At 39.5% G+C, this 16,817-nt stretch overlaps 1 protein-coding gene across 3 annotated transcripts in view; it reads right to left on the bottom strand.

Annotated features, from left to right (window-relative positions):
- The window catches only part of MMP16 (matrix metallopeptidase 16), a 178,993-nt gene that overhangs the window by 88,492 nt on the left and 73,684 nt on the right, over positions 1–16,817 (bottom strand). For 2 of the 3 annotated variants that reach the window (XM_081919750.1, XM_081919751.1), the window contains one exon: positions 8,383–8,531. In XM_081919750.1, the coding sequence (XP_081775876.1) occupies positions 8,383–8,531 (149 nt within the window). Of the gene's footprint in view, positions 1–148; positions 164–8,382; positions 8,532–16,817 lie in introns of all 3 variants that reach the window. The other variant, XM_081919749.1, reaches the window with a different exon arrangement.

Genomic DNA, 16,817 nt, shown 5'->3' with positions numbered 1-16,817 from the left:
ATCCATAATCTTTCAGATGGTTTTAGCGTGAACAAATGTAAGGGCAACATGCGGTTCTCATGCATTGATACTATACAGCTATTACACCAATAAGCAGCACACTCATACACATTGCAGTAAGCAAATAACAAAAGACAGATGGTCTCACCTTAAGGTGATATCACTACATCAAACGAAAGAGGCAAGGGATAAAGCAAAAACAAGAACTATTATCCTATGTTAGAAATACTCTACATACATTTATTACACATAGAAATAAAATCTGGAACACAGTACAGAATTATTTGAGAAAAAGGTTGTTGTTTTCAAAAAATATTATTTTTGAAGTCATCTGAATCAGAGATCACCCATTGTTTACACTCACTGCAGATGTAATGGAAATACCTCTTTCCATTACGGAGATTTAAGGAGATTGAGATTAGGCCACAGGACTGTAGCTACACCCCCCCTCTAAAGTATATTTATTTATAAAAAGCATTTATACACCACCTTTAGGCCCTAATACAATTTACTACATTAAACTCATTAAATTATTTAAACCAGAAAGCATTAAAACAAGCCAATCAACAGGCAGATGGTAATTAAAATAAGTCCAAATCTGGGTTGAATTAAATGTTTAATGCATTTGCATTTAAATATACAGGATATGCAAGCACCAATTTAAGCCTCATGTGTGAAAATGACCTTGGACAATGTATTTCAGCGTTTCAATGTATTTCAGGATGGATAAACATTTTGTAACTTATTCTCCTTCTCATCTTTGCTGTGGCCGAGTGCTAAAGTCCAGCCAATAACAGTAAACTATGGTTAAGACTAACTAGGGTTTAACTTTAAAAGATAAAGGTAAAGGACCCCTGACAGTTAAATTCAGTCGCAAATGACTCTGGGGCTACAGCGCTCATCTCGCTTTACTAGCTGGGGGAGCCGGCGTTTGTCCGTAGACAGTTTTTCCAGGTCATGTGGTCAGCAAGACTAAGCAAAACCAGAACAGTGCACGGAAACGCCGTTTACCTTTTCCCCAGAGCAGTACCTATTTATCTACTTGCACTCTGACATGCTTTCGAACTGCTAGGTTGGCAGGAGCTGGGACTGAACAATGGGAGCTCACCACATTGCGGGGATTCGAACCGCCGACCTTCCGATCAGCAAGCCCTAGGCTCTGTGGTTTAGACCACAGTGCCAGCCGTAGGGTTTAACTTAACTGCTGTTAAATCTCCTACCAACTCCTGACTGCGTTAAAGGCAAGAAAGGGCTTAATTGCCATGATCCCCTGACCCACTCTCCATCACTGTTTCTTCCCATCTTCATGGCCAAAATGACAGGCACAAGATGTTTCTATCTGTGACTTTAACTTCCTATATGCACTACAGGGTTGATTCATAAAAAGGGAATCTACTTTTCTCCAGCATACTTCCTGTGAACTAGGTTGCCATGTTGCCATGCCCAAGAGTGGGGACGGAGGAAGCTACTATCTGGACAAGCCCTCTGTGAGCCAAATCAGTGGCAATGTGTGTTGAAAACCTTAGATATTACAGAGACAGACAAGGGCTGTAAATAATCCAAATGGCCCATTTTCAACCCTAAGCTTCAAAGCCATGGCTGAGAAGAGCTCTCAGGCTTTGTCAAGCATTTGATGGCATTTTTTTGCAGAGAATATTCTTCCCATCGTAAAGGGCTTTGTGCTCAAGGGAGGGATTTAGCATAGAAGACAGAATCCACAGGTAGGCAATCAATATTCAAGTTTCATTCCATATCCTTTCATCTCACTAGAACTATTTATAATCCACAGAACATTTTAACCCAAATTCAATTACCCTTCAGAGTAAAGAATTATCATGTCCTATAGCCTTTGTATGCATTTGCTTCGCTTTCTGTTGCAGTGGTCAAAAGAATCGTCCAATTCACTGTAACAAATACTTCACTATCATTAGCTTTAAACAAGAGGTATGACTCAATGTATGATGTATGTCGAAGCACAGCTATGGCAAAGAAATATACTGCATGCTGATTTCTGTAACCTAGACACATTCTGTCTAGGACTGTCCTTATTTAATGTAAATGACTTTCACAAACCCTCTCTTTATCCCAAGAACACATTTACATTTGTTAGTAACGTATACATTTTAATGAACTGCATACTTCCCACTGTTTGTTGCTACTACACTTGTGGATTTCTTTTTTGCATATAATTTGAGAAGTATTTCTCATTTTTTAAAGCATCATTATTATAATCATCATCCCATGTCAATTCCTCCACTTTGTAAGTGAAATCAGGAACTGATGATAATTGCCAACTGAATGCACATAATCACACATGACAAGTTACACACAGGGTTTACTCAGTTTCTCACATAAAAGCAACTTCCATGACATCCAATGTAGAGTTGCTCCATTTTCTATCAAATGCTGCTCCACAGTGAACAGAATTGTAGATGATTTCCAACATCACTTTTCAAAAAGGAAACAAGTCATGGCCAGTTGGCCTGTGAAATAGTTGTTTTCTGGTCCATGTTAAATTGTGTGATAACCTTTCCAGAATAAAAAAGTTTTTTAATGTTTGCGATAGACTCACAGGAAATATTTAGGAATACATGAAGGGAATGGTTATGGTAGAACACCTGCTTTGCATGCAGAAGTTCCAGGTTCAAACCCTGGGCGACTTTTCCCATTAATACTGACCTACCTGGCAGTTGTTCCTTGATAGTTTCCTATGCTGCCCTACCAATTTTAAAGGTAAACTAGGATCTTTTGATCTTGTGAACTTTGAAGATCACAAAGATAGATAATAATTCTAGACTATCCTTAATTCTATTTGGGATTATCTAGATGCAAAACATCTAAAATATATACTTTCAGGCGTATCCAAGACACATTGTGCTTTGCAAGTCTTCTCCCTCCTGCACACTCAGTCAGAAACTAAAACTACATCAGCAGGGGGGAAAAATGCTTAGGAGAACTGAAGCATAACAAATGCTACAACAGCCAAATATCACAAACTAGTATGTGCTGTTTGCACAAATAGAAGCAGAGATGTTTAAGGCTGCATGCTAAATCTTCAGTTCAAAGCATTATTCCTTGTGTGTTATATTGAAATAGAGCAAGCAGTCTTCCAAAGAAACAAAGCTAATTCTGATTTTCCAAATGTTCCTCTTTCAAAGGGAAGACTTTATGAAACCATTATAGAAGGAAATCAAAAGCATTAGGCTGAAGAAATAGGAATAAAGAAAATAAGAAAATTTAAAGAGATAACCTGGCATTTTTCTTGCAAAACATAAAACTTATTAAAATAATATTTTGCTTTCACATATGTTCCTCTGGCTTATCCAATCTATATCATTTCCCAGTTTAGTAAGACTGGAATTTCCCCTTGATTTTACTATGCTTTAATCTGGTTCTGAATAAGAGGGAGACAGGCTTCTAGTTAAATGAAGTCAGGCAGATACCAGGCAGATTTCAGACAGCAATATCATCCCTAGGCTGAGGGCACCATAAACAGAAAGTCCAATTAAGTCTGTAACAATTCAGTTTGTTACAGCAAGCTTTCACTGCACTAAACCTGCCTCTCCTACAGGGGGCATGGAAACATCATGTCCAGCTTGTCAAGAATCCTAATGGATGCCTTCCAGCAGGCTTTCTCAAATATAGTTTTGCAGAAAAATTGGATCTGATGTGATGTTAATACAAGAACTCTGAGAGGTGACATTGTACAAGTATTTTGAGAGCTGACATTGTTGCACAAGTAGTAGCACTCAAGCTTAAATGTCACCACAGGTATAACAATAACAACGCCAGTTGCACTAGGGGGTTCATAGTATCTTTTGCAAGTGCAAGACAAACATTGGATTTGGCTGTTGTGCTACAATACGGCTGATAGACCCTAGTGGAATGGCTGTACAGTATTACATGTGGGCTGCCACAATTGGATATCACCCATTGTATTTCATCAGAAAAATACCATGAGAAGTTAGGTGATGCTTGATAAATATAGACTTCAGCAGCCCTATAGCCAAGGCACACTGCTCATATGAGCATGTTCCTAATTGAGGCACACATTTTTAAAATTAACATTGTCTTGATGAAAATGCATACCAGATGGTTGCAAAATGTTATCACTTCTCTTTTCCAGCTTGCTATGAAAAGTTAGGCTTCCATACGTTCCATCACAATATGAGAAGTTGGAGACGACCAAACAATGTGATTTGCATGAAATTATATTGTTTGAGAGCAGAATGGAGGCCCTCAGAAGGTGGTGAACTCTCCTTTTTTGGAGGTTTTAAAGCAGAGGTTGGATGACTATATGTCAGGGAACTTTAGCTATGACTCCTGCATTGCAGCGGGTTGGAGTCCCAACTCTACAATGTGATGATTACATAAGTGGGGGCCAAGGATCTCAACCTATATCACTTTATAAAAGTTTGGATGGCCCTAGTTAATTGCCATCCTTTCTCCAGGGCCATTGCTTCTTCTATCCTGGTCTAAATTAAAAGCTAGCAAGTGATATTACAAAAGTAGCTTTGAACCAATTCCAATAATACATGTTGTGGGTCTGTCCATTAAAAGGTTTCAGAAGAAACTCCTCTCTATCACTAAGCTTTTGGATTGTGGTGCAAATAAAACTAAAACCTATAAGACTAAGGGATAAATCTAATGCACATCTATTCCCAAGAGTTTATTAGTAGATTTAGTTTTCCTTTAAGCTCTTTTAATTGGCTTGCAGCTCAGCTCAGGAAGTATTTAAGATGATCATCGCAAGTTGCACTAAGCCTGATCAAGAAGATTCTGCTTTTAACTAGAAGATTGCCTCTCAAAAAACTTATATTGGCTATCCTAATTGAAAACAACTTGATTTTTTAAGGGGATTTTAGGTGCAAAAATCAGCACTTGGAAAAGCAAACATCTGAGAACTACTGAATACTCAAAGATACGATGAAAGGTAGTAGAGCAAAATTAGTCAACCTGCTGTAGTCATCTAATGCTATCATCACCAAATGATAGATGATAGATAGATGATAGATAGATAGATGATAGATAGATAGATAGATAGATAGATGATAGATAGATAGATAGATAGATAGATAGATAGATAGATAGATAGATAGATAGATATAGATAGATGATAGATAGATGGATGATGATAGATGATAGATGATAGATAGATAGATAGATAGATAGATAGATAGATGATAGATAGATAGATAGATAGATAGATAGATAGATGATAGATGATAGATAGATAGATGATAGATTAGATAGATAGATAGATAGATAGATATAGATAGATAGATATAGATGATAGATAGATAGATGATAGATAGATAGATGATAGATAGATAGATAGATAGATAGATAGATAGATGATAGATGATAGATGATAGATGATAGATGATAGATGATAGATAGATATAGAGATTGTTGTTGTTTAGTCGTTTAGTCATGTCCGACTCTTCGTGACCCCATGGACCACAGCACGCCAGGCATTCCTGTCTTCCACTGCCTCCCGCAGTTTGGTCAGACTTGCGTTTGTAGCTTCGAGAACACTGTCCAACCATCTCGTCCTCTGTCGTCCCCTTCTTTTTGTGCCCTCAATCTTTCCCAACATCAGATAGAGATAGATATCACATATATCGCTGTAAGCAGGAATTCACAGTTTTGATTGCCCTGGTTATCATGGCAAGTGAGATGAAAGGAACTGTAGGCTTCCTCTCCATTCAGAAGTTCTATGCACCTACTGGAAAAAATGCTGTCCCAGTAGTAGGTGGCATGACCTCCTATTGTTGCTGCTGCTTACTACGGGGTAGAGGGGGAAACTTGAGGTTGGTGTGGCACCACTCTACCACCTAGCTTTGCCCACCAGTTAAACTTGGCTTGTTATGTTTGGGGGGAGATAATAACCTAGCTCGCTTGCCTTCAAAGGTTCTAAAGCAGAGCTAAAATAGCTCCATGTCCTATTCCAATAGCCATGCAAAAGGACTGGAGAAGTACGTTCACTCCCGTTTCCTGTTAGCAGGATGAATTCTCCTTTGTAATTCTTTTTGGTGGTTTTAGCTGATGGAATTTTCTTCTCCGCCTCCAACTCACTTAGCAGTTCAGAAAACACACTACTGAAACTGCTGATGCCAATCTCGGATTGGAAAAATCATTCCATTCCACTCGCTCATGCATTATTGCACTGAAAAGCAATAAAGAGCAGGCCTTATGGGTGCCCTAAGGGAAGGTGAATGGGTCAGAAATACTTGAACTTTAGGAATTTAGAGAATCCAGCAACAGGCATCATCTTAGCCATAGACTGAGAAACTACAGGATGCCTTCTAAGAGCTCTAGATTTCAGTAACATATTTCAGATTTAATAGACAGGAGGGAGATTAGAGACAGGGTTCTCTGTTAAGCTAACATGAATGAGCTTTTTGACAGGAGAACAAATCTTCAACTGCTTGAAACTTTTAAATGCCACATTAGTGGCAGTTTGGGGGAAGCTGTACATTTCACCAAAGGAAAATCACCTATTGCAAACTGGCAGTAAGGAAAGTTATAAATGGAAAAGGAAAAGATAAAGAAGTCTGTTTTCTCAGTGGTAGTTGCTGCTACCAAACTCTTGGAAGCAGGGATACTGAATGCAGCAAAACAGTTTATATGGAAACTTCATTCTGGATTTGAGAAACTAGGATCACTATCTAGTTTACAGATTGATCACAAGAAATTCAGTGCTACACTATTAAGTGGTCTTATGGCCATGTTGATTTCTTAAAATTCCCTACACAGATGCACAAATCACCATACTGGCTTGGATTCAATTGTTGAGCATCCTTATTTCAAAACATTTAGAAATCTGGGCTGAAAATTAATGCAGAAGGTCATGTCCAGGGATGTTGGCATACAAAAATGCAAAGCTAAAAGGAACTAGACAATCTATTGGTTCTCCTTACAATTTAATAGCCAGGTGAAAGTACTTAGCATTATAGCTAACAAAGTCATTGTGCAAGTGGAACGACTTCTGTTCACTCAACAGATTTCTGCTCCCTCATATCCCCCTTTGCAGCCCTCACATCTGGGGTTCCACCAACTCTCTGGAGCAGTTTTGGGGATGTCTGGCAGTGTTTAGGGGGGAGGAGAGAGAAGGGAAGATCCATTATGTAGGCAGAAGTTGTTCCCCTCACATCATGGCTTGATCAGATTCAACTCTTAATCTGATGTCAGTAGAAACAAGGTGATGTGTAATAAATAAAAATAAAGATGCTGCACACAAAAAACAAAGTGAGTTTTGCCATTGACACCAATTGGCTGCAGACTCTAACCTTACATATTTTTGGGAAAGTCCCACTGGACTCAAACAAAATTGCTTTTGGGTATACAGGACTGCAGTCTTAGTCTAAAATCCTATGTCTTGCAATAACTCCACTGCAATAGCAAATGAAAAATCTACCCAATTATTAGCATTTTTAAAATAGTGCCATTGATGTACAGAGGTCTGTGCAAAGAACATATAAACTAAATCCTGAAAATCTAGAAGGCAACAAACGACTGGGGAAGAAACAAGTGAAAATAAGTAATCTGGGGGGACAGAGATGGAGGACAGAATGGGAGAGACAATTGTAGCAGCTTGCCTTTCATTTAAGAATATAACATAAAAAAGAACCTTGCTAGATACGGGCAAAGGCCCTTATAGTCTTACATCCTGTTTTCACAGTGGTGAACTACATGCATTTGGGAAGTTCAGTAGCACTCTCTTCACTTGTGATTCCCAGCAAATGGTATTCATTCACTTTGTCCTTCCTATGACATTTTGGCCTGTGCAAGGTTTCCAGTTTACATAACTACCAGATAAATGATGACACATGACCACATACATTTCCTCACAATGTTTCTCTAAACATATGCTTTTTTGCTTCACTCCTATACTGTAAATATGCTTTCAGTGATGGCTTTTTCCCAAACAATGGTTCTAAGAAACTTTCCAGTGTCAAAGCATGGGGTGACAGCATGTGTGACAGAGAAGCCTATTTTCTATCTACTTTTGAAAGTTATGCCACATATGAAAGCCAATTTCTTCCTCCTTATGTTTCCCACACTAACCTATCAAATGCTTTGTCACCACCATAAAAATTGTGAAGTATTTCTGTTGAATGTTTATATAAATATTGATTTCCCATGTCTGTTTTTCATCTTCCTTTTCTCTCTTTTGTGAAATTGACTCTTACTGAAACTTCAATTATATCCTATAGCGTTCCTACATTTTTTCACCAAACGTATGTTATAAGGGGGGGGGGACACCTTATATTCAGAGTGATCATTTGGATTTGCAGAGATATCTTAGCTGGTCAAAAACAAAAATTTATTGCACTTCAAGTTTAAAGAAGCAAGAGCAGTCCAGTAACAATTACTTACTCGATTGTGTTCCTGTCCACTTTTCCTGTCATGTTAATGCCATAGAACTGCTGCATAGCAGCTATAGCAGATTTCATTGTCTCTGCAGTGCGCAACACTGACATTCTGGGGTCAGTTGGTGGAAGATAGCCGTACTTTTGTAGCCACACCTATAATGACAAGCATAGTTTGTATTAGGGACGATTTGCAATCTACCCTAGGTGCCATCTAGTTAAGCTTTTCTTTCAAACATAAAAGAAGCAATTCAAACATAGGAAAAACAATCCACAATGCATTTTCTTAATATTCACTAAGAATGAAATAAAGTGTTTATGATCCAATTATTGCAGTGGAATGTGCACGCTCTGATATCTCCAGACTGTATCCCTAGGCAAGAAAGGTTGTAAGAATAATTATTATATATATCTTATGGATCAGAATAAGGGGCAGCATGGAAGGACCATTTGGTAGACAGGATGACCTATTTTTATAGAACCGGGTTGTTATTGTTGTTTTAAATGTTGTTTTACAACCCAAGCAGACAGTCCTCACATTACTACCCAGCATCTTCCGGCAATCAGCACCCTCAAGTCCACTGTCAATTATGTCTGCTGAGGTCTCAGGCCAAGGATAACAGCAGTCCCATTTTTTCCTTATTATTATTATCATCATCATTATTTCTATTCCGTCCTTCATCCGAGGATCACAGTGCTGTTTACAATATAAAAACACAAAAATACATACCATAGTAACAAACAAAAACAATACCCCCAATACACAGTTTAAAAGTCCATAGATTGTTTAATTAGCCAAAGATCAGGGGGAAGAATAATGTTTTTGCTTGGTGCCTATGTAACAAAGGTACCAGGCAGGCCTGCATGGGGAGAGCATTGTTCTGAAACAATGTGGATGCTGCTGACACACACAAAAACATGGGGGCTACGCTTGCTTCTTTTAGCCACAATGTTAAAAGCACAGGAAATCTAAGGCCACATCCGTACATTACTATACTTCTCAGAGTCGTCAACAATCAATCAAGGGAAGCTCTGTGAGATGAACAGGAATCACCTAGCAATTATTGGAACACTTAGCAAACTACAACTCCCATAATTCTTTTTGGAGGAAACCACAACCATACTGCTTTAAACGCATGGTGTGGATGTAGCCTGAGAATGCAGTTGGGGGAGGGGCAACAGTAGCCCCTCCATCCTGACCCTGTAAACAGAGTCCTAGAATTCATCCTTCACTGTTAAATGAAGCGCTCACAGATTCACAGTTTTATTTTGTATTTCATTCAAGACTTTACAGAGATCTTTTAAGCAATACTCTCTCTCTCTCTCTCTCTCTCTTCCATGTGCTGAACCAACAAAGAGTTGATAAGCATCTGACCTAATTAGCAGTGATGTGGTCTGATTTTCCACATTCAGCTAAGCCACGTTTATCTCTTACACATCCTGCTTTAATTTCCTTTTAAGAAGAAACTCTCACCTTCAGGCCACATCCTTCTTGGATGAAGGCCCTCCTCTAATGTGGTTCTGTTCCATTTGGAACTGTTTCATGTGTTTGTAATGATTTTACCTGTTTTTATAACTGTATTTTATTGTCGTAGCCTGCCCTAGCATGTTGTAGCAAAGGCAGAATGATCTTATAAATAAATAAAAGACTGTGTCTAGGGACGCAGGTGGCGCTGTGGGTTAAAGCCTCAGCGCCTAGGACTTGCCGATCGAAAGGTCGGTGGTTCGAATCCCTGCGGCGGGGTGCGCTCCCGCTGCTCGGTCCCAGCGCCTGCCAACCTAGCAGTTCGAAAGCACCCCCGGGTGCAAGTAGATAAATAGGGACCGCTTACCAGCGGGAAGGTAAACGGCGTTTCCGTGTGCGGCTCTGGCTCGCCAGAGCAGCGATGTCACGCTGGCCACGTGACCCGGAAGTGTCTCCGGACAGCGCTGGCCCCTGGCCTCTTAAGTGAGATGGGCGCACAACCCCAGAGTCTGGCAAGACTGGCCCGTACGGGCAGGGGTACCTTTACCTTTACCTTTTAACTTACATATTTAAAGCTTTGCAGCTTCCTATCTTGTACCTTGTGAGGAAGTTGTCAAATCACAGGGTGCTGATACTGGGCTAATCAGTGTAACTTTCACAATTAGAGTGACAAATCCCCCTCATACTTCACTTGCAATGTCAACTTACACACAATCACTAGATGGAATAAAGGACTGTAAGCTTCACATAAAAGTGAAATGTACACCAGCTGTAGAAAGGCAATCCTTAAATATCCACTGTTCATACTAACCATTTATTTTGAAATAACCTATCAGTTCTTGAGGTCTCTATTCCCAAGTCTAGAAGAACATTACCAGCAAAGCACCCTTCTAATGCTAGTGTAATGTCATGAATGGTGTTTTGGCATATCTATGGGTGCTCCTGATCTTAAGCCTGATATGCTGCCACAGGGAAGATTTAAGACTTCTCCAGCCACTGACCACATTAATAGTCAGCCACCCCTCAGAGGGACACATGTCAGTGGTGGACATGGCCGACGTACTGCATGCATACACTCACCACAAATACAGACTACACAAGCAACCACACACAAATCCACACATGACAAATGCAAGTACAGAGCACATGCACAGCACTGGGAAATAAAGCTGGTGAGACATTTCCCATGGCTTGTCAGTCCAGATCTGGGACACAGGTTCATGGCAGATATGGCTACCTGTGGCTACTGGCTATGATGGCTATGGCTCCACAGCTGGAGGCAATCATCTGTTTTAGTATTTCAGCTTTCAGGTGTTTATTTTACGATCAAGCAGTGTCTAATTTTTTATTTTTATTTTTTTTTAATAATTTTTATTATGTTTTTTCAGACGTATACAGAAAAAAGAAGAAAAAGAGAAGCAAAGAAAAAGCAAGCAATAGACAAAAAGAAAATAAAAAATTCATAACCCTTCAACAACTTATTTCAACTTTCTATCGAACTTCCCCACATCTCCCGCACAATGCATTCTTAACAATAAATTTATCAGCAAATTATAACCTTGTTTCATATATTTCTTTTGTACTTTCAATTGCAGTTTAAGTTTAAATCCCTTATTGCTCGTTTACTCTAAAAACAGAACATATTATCATTTTTAACATTTAAACTTGGGTTCTTTCAATAATGTTATCCAATTTCATAGATGTTACACACTCATTGCTGGGGCTAGCATTTCAAATTATGTGTCATTTTATAGTTCATATAGCTTATAAAATTTTTGCAGATAATTCTTAAATTTTTTCCAGTCCTCCTCCATTGCTTCTTCTCCCAGATCTCGGATTCTGGCAGTCATTTCGGCCAACTCCATATAGTCAATCAGTTGCGTTTGCCACTCTTCCAGTGTGGGCAAATCTTGAGTCTTCCAATGTTTGGCGATCAAAATTCTTGCTGCCGTGGTGGCATACATAAAAAACGTTCTATCCTTCTTTAACACCCCTTGGCCCACAATACCCAAGAGGAAGGCCTCCGGTTTTTTAGAGAAGGTGTACTTAAACACCTTTTTTAACTCGTTATAGATCATTTCCCAGAAGGCCTTCACTCTTGGGCAGGTCCACCAAAGGTGGAAGAATGTTCCTTCAGCTTCCTTACACTTCCAACACTTGTTATCAGACAAATGGTATATCTTAGCAAGTTTAACTGGGGTCATGTACCACCTGTATATCATTTTCATGATGTTTTCTTTCAAGGCATTACATGCCGTAAATTTCATACCGGTGGTCCATAACCTTTCCCAATCTTCAAACATGATATTATAACCAATGTCTTGAGCCCACTTTATCATAGCTGATTTAACTGTCTCATCCTGTGTGTTCCATTTAAGCAGCAAGTTATACATTCTCGATAATACCTTGGTCTTTGATTCTAACAGCTCTGTCTCAAGTTTCGATTTTTCCACCTGGAATCCTGTTTTTTTATCTAACTTAACAACCTCGTTAATTTGGGCATAATGAAACCAATCTTGCACCTTGTCTTTTAAATTTTCAAAGCTCCGCAACCTCCAATTATCATCAATTTTTTCTATTAGTTCCCAATATTTCGGCCAGCCGACCTCCATATTGGGTTTTTTCCGCGCCTTGGCCTCCACTGGTGATAACCACCTCGGAGTTTTACTTTCCAATAAGTCTTTATATTTCATCCAGACCATAAAGATTGCTTTCCTGACAATATGGTTTTTGAACATTCCATGTGTTTTTGCCTTGCCGTACCACAAATACGCATGCCATCCTAACGAATTGTTAAAGCCTTCCAGATCTAGGACATCTGTATTCTCTAATAAAATCCAATCTTTCAACCAGCAGAGGGCTGCTGCCTCATAATATAACCTTAAGTCCGGCAGGGCAAACCCCCCTCTTTCTTTTGCATCAGTTAGTATTTTAAACTTAATTCGGGGCTTTTTGCCCTGCCAGACAAACTTTGATATATCCCTCTGCCACTTTCCAAAGCATTCCACTCTGTCCACAATCTGCAAGGTTTGAAATAAAAACAACATTTTTGGCAGAACATTCATCTTAACAGCAGCAATTCGGCCCAGCAAGGAAAGCTTCAGTCTCGACCAAATTTCCAAATCCTTTTTAACCTCTGACCAGCATTTCTCATAATTGTCCTTAAACAGGTTCAAGTTTTTAGGCGTCAAGTTTACCCCCAGGTATTTCACTTTCTTGACCACAGTTAACTCTGTTTCCTTCTGAAACCCCTCTATTTCTAAAGGCGTCAAGTTTTTCCCCAAAACTTTAGTTTTCTGTTTGTTCAACTTAAATCCTGCCACCCGACCAAATTCTTGTATCAATTCCAGAACTCTTTTTGTACTAGATTCTGGCTCCTGTAATGTTATTACTAAGTCATCTGCAAATGCTTTCAATTTGTATTGTTTCACTCCGACCGTAATCCCCCGTATTTGCCGGTCCCTCCTAATCATGTTCAGCAAAACCTCCAGGACTGATATAAATAATAATGGGGATAGAGGGCACCCCTGGCGTGTTCCTTTTTCAATATGGAACTCCTCTGTCACCACGTTGTTCACTATCAACTTAGCTTTTTGTTCTGAATAAATTGCTTCTAAGCCATTTTCAAACCCCCGTCCCACTCCCATCCCTTCCAAGTTCTTCTTCATAAATTTCCAAGAAATATTATCGAAGGCCTTCTCAGCATCAATAAAAATTAACACTGCTTTAGTGTTAATATTTGTTTGTAAAAGTTCCAGGATATCAATAATGTTCCTAGTATTGTCAGACAAATGCCTACCAGGAAGAAAGCCTGCTTGGTCCTTATGAATCACTTCATTTAAAACCTTTTTCAATCTACTTGCCAAAATGTCTGCAAATATTTTGTAATCCACATTTAGGAGTGAGATGGGACGGTAGTTTCTAAGTTGATTCTTTTCAGTTTCCACTTTGGGTATCAATGTGATGAAAGCTTCTTTCCACGTTTCCGGTGCCCTTCCTCCTCCCATAATCTGATTGCAAACCTCCATTAATGGAAGAGTCAAGTAGTCTTTTAATATCTTGTAATACTTGGAGGTGAGCCCATCTGGGCCTGGAGATTTGCCCAACTGCATATTCTGAATGGCACCCTCAATTTCCTGTTGTGTTATTTTACAGTTCAAGATTGATCTCTTCTCCTGGGATAGTTCTGGTAGACCATTGAGTTTCAGAAATCGTTCCATCTCAGACACTTCCTCAGGCCCTTGTGTATACAACTTTTTGAAGTATTTCTGGAAACACTTTCTAATTTCACCTGGTTTCTGGATATTTTTCCCTTCCACCTCTAGATTGGTAACGTAATTAAGTTTCTGTCTTTTTTTCAACTGCCATGCCAGCAGTTTTCCACATTTGTTTGCTGACTCAAAGGATCTTTGTCTCATTTGTTTAATTTTCCATTCCACTTCTTGGTTTATCAATTTCAAATATTGTGCCTGATAGAATTTAATTTCTCGCAAGATCTCTTTGGATTTTGGTTTGGATCTCAATCTTTTCTCTCCATCTCTTATCTTCTCTAATATTTTATCCTTTTTCCCATTCCAGAGTTTTTTCTTAATTGTGTTTTGTTGTATCAGGAGCCCCCTCATTACAGCTTTGCTAGCGTCCCAGACTGTTCTTTTTTCCACTGGAGTGTTCAAGTTGATTTCAAAATAATCCCTTAATGTTTTTTGGGCCTTCTTTACAAACTCTTGATCTCTAAAGAGGGTGTCATTCATTTTCCATCTGAAGGATCCGGCTGGAGTAAGTCTCAATTCCATTTTCAGGGCGTTATGGTCGGAGCAAGTCTTTGGGCAGATTTCCACTCTTATAGTCTTCGGTGCCAGCCCTCTAGTTGTCCAAATTTGGTCGATTCTCGTCCATGACAAGTGGGCCTCAGAAAAGAAAGTTCCCTCTCTACCTAGGGGATTCCTTGTCCGCCAAATGTCGATCAAATCCATATTGTCTGTCAGTTCAAAAAAAGTTTTCGGTAGTCTGCCATCCTTAGTTAAATTTTGGCTCTGTGACTTATCCATCAAAGTGGAGACTACCCCATTCATATCTCCCATCATAATGATGTTCGAATATTCCAGATAGTCCAGTAATGTCTCGTGCAGCTTCTTATAAAATTCTGCTTTCCCCTCATTTGGTGCATAAATTCCTAATATCAAAACTTTTTCTCCTTGGGATTGTATTTCAATTGCCAAGATTCTCCCTTGCTCATCTTTGAACAAAAATTTCGGTGCTAGGTTCTCCTTTACGTAGATCACCAGGCCTCTCTTTTTTACTTTGTCTGAGGAAACAAATTCTTGGCCTAGTCTTTTGTTAATTAGTACTTTCCTGTGGAGCCTAGTCACATGCGTTTCTTGCAAGCAAATTACATCCAAATTTTCCTTTTTCAAAATATGAAAAATCTTTTTTCGTTTTTCCGGGGAATTTGCGCCGTTAATATTCCAACTGTACAGCTGCAGAGACATCCTGTATCAATCTGTTGTTGCTCTCTATGGGGTGTCCTCCTTTTTATCCGGGTCCGAGGGAGATGGTATTGGTTCCAATCCAGGCTGTGGAGGAGGCCAAGGAGCTGCTATTCCCTTCTGAAGATCCTCTCCGTGATCGTGCAGGAACTTCTGGTTGTCCTCTTTTGTCTTGATTCTAACCTTCTTTCCTTTGTATTTAAAAGATAGGCCTTGTGGGAACTCCCACCTATAAGGTATTCCGTTGCCCCTCAAAAGTCTAGCTAGGTCAGTATAGATGACCCTGAGATCCAGTAGTTGTTTTGGTATATCCTTATAAATCTCTGCTCTTCTATCCTGGATCTCAAGTTAATTTTTTAAATAAATAAATAACATAAAAAATTTATTCCGAACACCAGTTGCTAGAAACCACAAGAGTGGAGAGTGATCTTGTGCTTGGGTCCTGCTTGTGGGTTTGTCACTGTGAGACCAGGATGCTGGACTAGATTGACTTTAAAAGCCCTTTCCTAAGACTGCTGCAGCTGTAAGTTCTTAGGCTGCAGCTTTAACAAGGAACAATAGCCTGAACATGAAATTACTAATGCAGTCATTCAAGAGACAAGTTTTTTGCCCAATCTGTTTTACACCCTACATAGACATGTTGACGGAACCTTTGTTAAGGCAGTATTATTAATGAACAGGACTTATATGCCTCCTGACAGCAAAAATACTCTGGGATATATATATATATATATATTTGCTTTCGTAGATTTTCACGGGTACAGGAATGCAGGTTTTGGTGTCCTCGGGTATCTTCCCGTGTAAAAGTTGGGGTGTCTAGGCGACGTTTCGACGAGGTCTCACTCGTCATCTTCAGGCTGGTGCTTTCGGCTTCTTGTTACTGGAACAGAGCAGGATCTTAGTGTTTGAGTTCCTATAAATACTGTTGAGGGGGTGTGGTGTATAGCCTCCAATGTTCTGGGCAGAGAGGAAGTTCCCAGGCTAGTGTGCCTTTTCTTCTTTTGTTCCTTAATTACTTGAGGGATATCTTGAGTGATTTCTTGAGTGATATCCTGAGTACCACTTAGGTGGGTCATTAGGTGTGGATTAGTTGCTAAACTAAGACACAAAGACTTTAGCAACTAATCCACACCTAATGACCCACCTAAGTGGTACTCAGGATATCACTCAAGAAATCACTCAAGATATCCCTCAAGTAATTAAGGAACAAAAGAAGAAAAGGCACACTAGCCTGGGAACTTCCTCTCTGCCCAGAACATTGGAGGCTATACACCACACCCCCTCAACAGTATTTATAGGAACTCAAACACTGAGATCCTGCTCTGTTCCAGTAACAAGAAGCCGAAAGCACCAGCCTGAAGATGACGAGTGAGACCTCGTCGAAACGTCGCCTAGACACCCCAACTTTTACACGGGAAGACACCCGAGGACACCAAAACCTGCATTCCTGTACCCGTGAAAATCTACGAAAGCATATATACATATATATAC

The sequence above is a fragment of the Podarcis melisellensis genome (genome assembly GCF_964234715.1).
Source record: "Podarcis melisellensis genome assembly, chromosome: 7".
Taxonomy (NCBI): domain Eukaryota; kingdom Metazoa; phylum Chordata; class Lepidosauria; order Squamata; family Lacertidae; genus Podarcis; species Podarcis melisellensis.
This window is presented reverse-complemented; position numbering and strand designations above follow the sequence as displayed.